This window comes from Rhinopithecus bieti, unplaced genomic scaffold (assembly GCF_001698545.2).
Source record: "Rhinopithecus bieti isolate Rb0 unplaced genomic scaffold, ASM169854v2 scaffold_8624, whole genome shotgun sequence".
NCBI classification, from domain to species: Eukaryota; Metazoa; Chordata; class Mammalia; order Primates; family Cercopithecidae; genus Rhinopithecus; species Rhinopithecus bieti.
Genome location: NW_016805761.1, coordinates 116,747 through 125,259, shown reverse-complemented (window position 1 = coordinate 125,259; position 8,513 = coordinate 116,747). Strand labels below are relative to the sequence as shown.

At 36.8% G+C, this 8,513-nt stretch overlaps 1 protein-coding gene across 1 annotated transcript in view; it reads right to left on the bottom strand.

Annotated features, from left to right (window-relative positions):
- Positions 1 to 664: 664 nt before the first annotated feature.
- The window catches only part of LOC108530632 (zinc finger protein 429-like), a 31,353-nt gene continuing 23,504 nt past the window's right edge, over positions 665 to 8,513 (bottom strand). The window contains 2 exon segments of the mRNA XM_017873637.1: positions 665 to 790; positions 793 to 2,651. Coding sequence (XP_017729126.1) covers positions 755 to 790; positions 793 to 2,651 — 1,895 coding nt within the window. The 3' untranslated portion in view covers positions 665 to 754.

The window sequence follows — 8,513 nt, the reverse complement described above, 5'->3', positions numbered from 1 at the left end:
TATTTATTTATTTTTAATTTTTTTAGACAGAGTCTTGCTTTGTCACCCAGGCTGGAGTGCAGTGGCATGATCTCAGCTCACTGTAACCTCTGGCTCCCCAGTTCAAGCAATTCTCCTGCCACAGCCTCCTGAGTAGCTGAGACTAAAGGCGTGCGCCACCACATCCAGCTAATTTTTATATTTTTAGTAGAGATGTGGTTTCACCATGTTGACCAGGCTGGTCTTGAACTCCTGACCTCGTGATCCACCCGCCTCGGCCTCCCAAAGTGCTTGTATTACAAGTATGAGCCACCATGCCTGGCCTACGAATTTTCTTTTTTTTTTTTTTTAGACAGTCTGGCTCTGTCACCCAGGCTGGAGTGCAGTGGCATGATCTTGGCTCACTGCAAGCTCCGCCTCCTGGGTTCAGGCCATTCTCCTGCTTCAGCCTCGCGAGTAGCCGGGACAACAGGCGCATGCCACAAAGCTTGGCTAATTTTTTTTTTGTATCTTTAGCAGAGACGGGGTTTCACCGTGTTAGCCAGGATGGCCCCGATCTCCTGATCTCGTGATCCGCCCGCCTCGGCTTCCCAAAGTGCTGGGATTACACGCGTAAGCCACCGCGCCCGGCCTATGAATTTTCTTATGTTGGCTAAGTCTTGAAGACCGGGTAAAAGCTTTGGCACATTCTTCACATTTGTAAGGTTTCTCTCTAGTATGAATTTTCTTATGTTGAGTAAGTCTTGAGGATCGATAAAAAGACTTGCCACATTCTTCACATTTGTAGGGTTTCTCTCCAGTATGAATTTTCTTATGACTACTAAGGTTTGAGGAGTGGGTAAAAGCTTTGTCACATTGTTGACATTTGTAGGGTTTCTCTCCAGTATGAATTTTCTTATGTTGAGTAAGTCTTGAGGACCGGTTAAAAGCTTTGCCACATTCTTCACATTTGTAAGGTTTCTCTCCAGTATGAATTTTCTTATGTTGATTAAGTCTTGAGGACAGGATAAAAGCTTTGCCACATTCTTCACATTTGTAGGGTTTCTCTCCAGTATGAATTTTTTTATGACTGTTAAGGTTTGAGGACTGCTTAAAGGCTTTGCCACATTCTTCACATTTGTAGGGTTTCTCTCCAGTATGAATTCTCCTATGGCTAGTAAGGTGTGAGGACCGGTTAAAAGCTTTGCCACATTCATTACACTTATAGGGTTTCTCTTCAGTATGAATTCTCTTATGTCTAGCAAGTGTAGAGGAATAGGTAAAAACTTTGCCACATTCTTCACAGTTGTAGGGTTTCTCTCCAGTATGAATTTTCTTATGTTGATTAAGTCTTGAGGACAGGATAAAAGCTTTGCCACATTCTTCACATTTGTAGGGTTTCTCTCCAGTATGAATTTTTTTATGACTGTTAAGGTTTGAGGACTGCTTAAAGGCTTTGCCACATTCTTCACATTTGTAGGGTTTCTCTCCAGTATGAATTCTCCTATGGCTAGTAAGGTGTGAGGACCGGTTAAAAGCTTTGCCACATTCATTACACTTATAGGGTTTCTCTTCAGTATGAATTCTCTTATGTCTAGCAAGTGTAGAGGAATAGGTAAAAACTTTGCCACATTCTTCACAGTTGTAGGGTTTCTCTCCAGTATGAATTTTCTTATCTTGAGTAAGTGTTGAGGAACAGGTAAAAACTCTGCCACATTCTTCAAATTTGTAGGGTTTCTCTCCAGTATGAATTTTTTTATGTCGAGTAAGTCTTGAGGACTGGTTAAAAGCTTTGCCACATTCTTCACATTTGTAGGGCTTCTCTCCAGTATGAATTACCTTATGTTTAGTAAGAGTTGAAGACCAGTTAAAGGCTTTGCCACATTCTTCACATTTGTAGGGTTTCTCACCAGTATGTATTCTCTCATGGCTAGTAAGGGTTGAGGACCGGTTAAAGGCTTTGCCACATTCTTTACATTTGTAGGGTTTCTCTTCAGTATGAATTATCTTATGTTTAGTAAAGGTTGAGGATATGCTAAACGTTTTGCCACATTCATCACATTTGTAGGGCTTCTCTCCGGAATGAATTCTCTTATGGGTAGTAAGGGTTGAGTACCTGCTAAAGGCTTTGCCACATTCTTTACATTTGTATGGTTTCTCTCCAGTATGAACTCTCTTATGGTTGGTAAGGGTTGAGTAGTGGTTAAATGCATTGCCACATTCTTCACATTTGTAGTGTTTCTCACCAACATAAATTCTCTTATGGTTAGTAAGGGTTGAGGACTGATTAAAGGCATTGCCAAATTCTTTACATCTGTAGGTATTCTCTCTAATGTGAATTATCTTATGTTGAGTTCGTTGTGAAAGCATGCAAAATGATTTGTCACATTTTTTACATTGGAAAGGTTTCTTTCCAGTAAGTCTTGTCTTATATCTATCTGAATTTGAAAATGCATAAAATACTTTTACATATATATCACAGTGATACATTTTGCTCTGGGTAGGTGTCAAACATTGGTTAAGTCCATTATAACCTCCTTTGTATAGTTTATAATCACCTACAGTTTTATAGCCTTTTCTTAATTGTAAGTTCTCAGGTCCACATTTATCATATCTCCTCAGTGTCATTTTTTTGAAAGAATCTTTTATGTCTTGCTCTGTCCAAAAGTCTTCAGCAAAATGAGAACATATAACTAAAAAAAAAAATTAAAACAACAAATTACTTCATTTACTAGACTCAGATATATATACTTCACAAACATAACCTCTAAATTATACAAACTACATAAGCAACATGGCATAGCAAAATACCAGACTCTAATTTCTTCATAAACATATAATTGTAACAAAGACACACTAACCAAAATATATTTGTGGATAACTTATCAATAAGTTATATGCGTGCAATGCCCCAAGTGAGTACAATGCAAAGAGTCACATAGAATGAAACAAATTTCTGTTACATATACCCAACACAGCTCTTCCTGTTCCCCAATAAAACACAGTGCCTTTGGAAGTAAATTGCCAACTCCTGGTTTTGCTTTTAAATGACAAGAAATATATTGGCACATACATCTTTATTTCTGGCTTCTAGGATATTATCAGATGCTGAATTTAGTTTCCCATGACATAAAATGCTGAAAGAAATGGTGATCCATCCTGGCTAACCTGGTGAAACCCCGTCTCTACTAAAAAATACAAAAAACTAGCTGGGCGAGGTGGCGGGCGCCTGTAGTCCCAGCTACTCGGGAGGCTGAGGCAGGAGAATGGCGTGAACCCGAAAGCCGGAGCTTGCAGTGAGCCGAGATCTGGCCACTGCACTCCAGTTTGGGCGACAGAGAAAGACCCCGTCTCAAAAAAAAAAAAAAAAAAAGAAATGGTGGTATACTTTGGTCAGGTGTAGTGGCTCACGCCTGTAATCCCAGCACTTTTGAAGGACAAGGCAGGCAGATCATAAGGTCAGGAGTTAGAAACCAGCCTGGCCAAAATGGTGAAACCCTGTCTCTACTAAAAATACAACAAATTAGCTGGGCATGGTGGCAGGCACGGCATGGTGGCAGGCACCTATAATCCCAGCTACTCAGGAGGCTGAGACAGGAGAATCACCTGAACCCAGAAAGCAGAGGTTGCAGTGAGTTGAGACTGCACCACTGCACTCCAGCCTGGGCAACAGAGCAAGACTCTGTCTCAAAAAGAAAGAAAGAAAGAAAAGAAATGGTGATATACTCGGCAATGACAGTTTGAGTCTGCTGAGACCAAAGGTAAAAAATGCTACAGAGTGGAGCAACTGCAGTACCACACACAGGGAACAGGTGTAGCTAGTGATTACTGACTATTAGGATGAAACATGAATACACTTCTTTAAAAAATAAAAACAAAGTTTCAGACAAGATACATCCTAACAACATATTTGAGAGACTGCAAGAATCTCTAACCAAGACAACTGATTTCAGATTATGCCAGGACAAAGCTGCATTATCAAGATTGTGAGAGATAGCTTTCTTTAAATGTCCAAATCTCAATCAAAGCTTACAATGTATACAAAATATTAAGGCACCATGGCCCCATCCAAAATTTATAAAATTTTAGAAAGCAAAACCATCAAAAAATGAGATGTAGAGATTAATATTTAAAATTTAAGATAAATTGAATAACACTAAATGAGTAAAATATGAATATAATCTACTGAACATCAGAAAATGAGGATAACAAAAGATTAAAATTATCACAAAACAAAATTGTGGAGATAAAAAATAAAAAATAACTGAAATATTATAAAAAAAAATGAAGCTCAACTAGGATACACACAGAAGATATTTATAACAAAACATATATAAACATAATTGTAAAAGTCACAGACAAGAGAACCCTAGAAGCTGCAAGACAAAAGTGATGTGTCATTTGTAAGCATAGTCTCATATAAAAAATCAGTGAATTTCTCAGCAAGAATATCACAGATCAGAAGTAAACTGTGTGATATTCTCAAAGTCCTGGGGGAAAAAAACAGCTGTCAAGTGAATATAATACAGTCAGCAAAACTGTCCTATCAAATAAAAAGTAAAACACATTCCAAAATAATCAAATCCTGAGAAAGGATACTGGCACGGTATATACTCTATATAAAGCCTATATATCAAAGATACTGAAAGGAGTTCCTGCTGTTGAAAATAACATGATGCAAGAAAACAACACATAATCATATAAAAATATGTAACTTTGTGGGAATGATATGCACATACACAAAAATAAAATTCCTTAAAATTCTTTATTCTTTTTTTTACCTTAGAATTATTCCTTAGAATATTTTATTTCTTAGAATTATCATAATGGTGCACAAAACATTTTAAATTATTATCTAAAAGTTGAGAGATAAAAACATAGAAATTATTACAGAAATCTGTTAATGAATATACAACATAAAAAGATAATCAGTAACATGAATAACAAAGTTGAGGGCAGATGTAATGAGGAAGTATTTTTGTATGCGACCGAAGTTAATGTTTTACCAAATTAAAATATAGTTTTATTGTTGAGAAGCTTTAGGTAATACCAAAGGTACCACAAAGAACACATCTGTAGAGACAGACACATACACACAAAGAGAAAGAAGTGAAAGCATATCAATACAAAAATTAAAAAGAGGCCGGGCGCGGTGGCTCAAGCCTGTAATCCCAGCACTTTGGGAGGCCGAGATGGGCGGATCACAAGGTCAGGAGATCGAGACCAACCTGGTTAACACAATGAAACCCCGTCTCTACTAAAAAAATACAAAAAACTAGCCAGGCAAGGTGATGGGCGCCTGTAATCCCAGCTACTCGGGAGGCTGAGGCAGGAGAATGGCGTAAACCCGGGAGGCGGAGCTTGCAGTGAGCTGAGATCCGGCCACTGCACTCCAGCCTGGGCGACAGAGCGAGACTCCATCTCAAAAAAAATAAATAAATAAATAAATAAAATAAAAGATACAAAGCAAAACAGAGAAAATGATAAAGATATAAAATCAAACAATAAAATAAGTGTTTTCTTTCAGAAAATTATTTAAATATATATAAATTTAACTTTCCAATCGAGATATATTTTCAATAGATTTATAAGAAAAATTTTCAAACTCAAGATCCATCTTGCCTTTCTACAAGAGTCACAGAAGATCTAATGATAAAAAAAGACTAAAAGTGGCAAAATGGAAATAGATATTTCATGTAAATATTAGCCAAATGAGAGAAGTCAAAATAGTATCACACAAGCTACTGTGATATTTTATATGTAAAATATACTTAAAAGTTTATTTCAAAAACTGTCATATTTTATAAAATGTACTTGAAGTCAAAACTCTAAAGAGACAAAGAACAACACTAAACAATACTAGATTCATTCACTGGGAACCTATGACAAATTTGTATATGTGTGTGTCTGTGTGCATGTGTGTATCTCACTTGAGGGTTCCCAATATGTATAGCAAATACTGACAGAATTGAAGAAACACATAGAAAGCAATATAATTAGCACAGGATATTTCAATACTCCACCTCCTGTAATAATAAGACAAGATAGAACATTAGTAAGGGAACAGAGGACTTGAAGGTAATATAAAACTATTATTCCTAACAGAAGTATAGAGACCACTCCTAAACAACATCAGGATACACATCCTTCTCAATTGCTCACATAATATTTTTCTTGCTAGATCACCTGTTAGGCCAAAAAAGAAGTCTTAACAAATTTTTTAAAACTGAAATCTTATGGATTACTTTCTATGACCAAAATGGAATGAGAGTATACAACAATAAGAGGAAAAACTAAAAAATTCACAAATATATAGGAATTAGGTTACAGTGAGCCGAGATTCACGCCACTGCACTCCAGCCTGGGTGACAGAGTGAGACTCTATCTCAGGGGACAAAAAAAAAGAAATTAAGCAACACACTCTTCAGCTCTTGAGCATGCTTAGTTCAAAGGTTTAAATAACTAATATTGTGAAGATATTCATACTACTCAATGTAAATTTACAGATTTAATGCAATGTTTTTCAAATTTCTCATTGCACTCTTGAAGAAATAGAAACAGCAACCCCCAAAGTATAAGAAATAACAAGAGACAGACAACAAAGTACCCAACAATCTTTTAAAAAGGAACAATGTTGGAGGAATTACAGTTCTTGATTTCAAAACACATTACAAAGCTACAGAATTAAAACAAATTGGCATGAGTATCAAGGTGAAAAAGTAGACTAATCAAATAGAATGCAGCACATATATAAACGTTCACATATATGATCATATGAAGGGTCATTTTCATACCCATTATTATTGTAACATTGTTACTAAAGCCAATGGGTTGAACCAATGCAAATTTCTGTCAGCAACTTATTCAGTGGATATAATTTGAAATATAAAAATAATAAAATATCACCCACATTTGAGAATGCAGGAAATATTCTAACAATCATAAAGATAAAGCTCAATGACATTATGTAAAATGAAATGAGCCAGCCACATGTTTGGAGAACACAAACATTCAAACCATTATTACAGAACAACTAGGCTTAAAAGACTTGTACAAAACTTTCCAGCTGAGGCCAGGCACGGTGGCTCATGCCTTTAATCCCAGCACTTTGGGAGGCCGAGGCGGGCAAATCACGAGGTCAGGAGATCGAGACCATCCTGGCTAACACAGTGAAACCCCGTCTCTACTTAAAAAAAAAAAAAAAAACAGAATAAATTAGCCACGCATGGTGGTGGATGCCTGTAGTCCCAGCTAGTCAGGAGACTGAGACAGGAGAATGGCGTGAACCCAGGAGGCGGACCTTGCAGTGAGCTGAGATTGCACAACTGCACTCCAGCCTGGGAGACAGAGCGAGACTCCATCTCAAAACAAACAAACAAACAAACAAACAAAAACTTTCCAGCTGAAAGCAAGAGATTCTCTCCAGTCAAAAGTAAAATAGCCTTATTTGCACCTGGTGTATTCTGTTAGAACACAAATCAAGTCTTACTAAATTTAGGAATACTGGCTGGGTACAGTGGGTCATGCCTTTAATCCCAACACATTAGAGATCAAGGTGGAAGGATCACTTGGAGCCAGAAGTTTGAGACCAGGCCTGGGCAACATAGTGAAATCCTGTCTCTACAAATAATTTAAAACTGCACTAGCCAGACATGCTAGTGCATGTCTGTAGTCTCAGCTACTCACGAGGCTGAGATGGAAGGATCACTTGAACCCAGGAGGTTGAGGCTGCATTGAGCCAAAATCATGCCACTGTACTCCAACCTGGGTGACAGAGTAAGCTCCTGTCTCAAAACAACAAATAAAGTTCAAAAGACCAAAATTACACACTATGTTTTCTGGCCAAAACTAAATAAAACTAGGAACTAAAAGCAAAAGTAAAACTGGAAAATCCAAAAATATATGAAAATAAAACATGCTCTCCAACATTTTCTTGCTTAGGGGTCAAAAATTTAATTTTTCAAATATGTCAATACAACATACAGTGATAAACACATTTAATATAATCCCTAAACAATCCCAAAGCACAGTTTTTTTACAGAAATATTGTTTAAAATTATAAAATTTGGTCATAAACTATAGCCAAACACCCATGAAAAGAACAAAGAGGCATTATACTTTTTGATTTCAAAACATATTAAAAGCTACAATAACAAAAACGATGTGGTACTGACAAGACAGATGAAAGATGAAACAACAGAACACATAGCACAGAAATAAACCCTTCTATATATGATCTTCCACAAAACTGCCATGAGCACATAATAGAGAAAAGAAAATCTCTTTAAAAAATAATATTGGATCCATTTCTTCTTTATTAGTCTATTAGGTTGGGGAAGTTCTCCTGGATTCCCTATTTAATAAATGGTGCTGGGAAAATTGGCTAGCCATAAGTAGAAAGCTGAAACTGGATCCTTTCCTTACTCCTTATACAAAGATTAATTCAAGATGGATTAGAGACTTAAATGTTAGACCTAATGCCATCAAAACCCTAGAAGAAAATCTAGGTAGTACCATTCAGGACATAGGCATGGGCAAGGACTTCATGTCTAAAA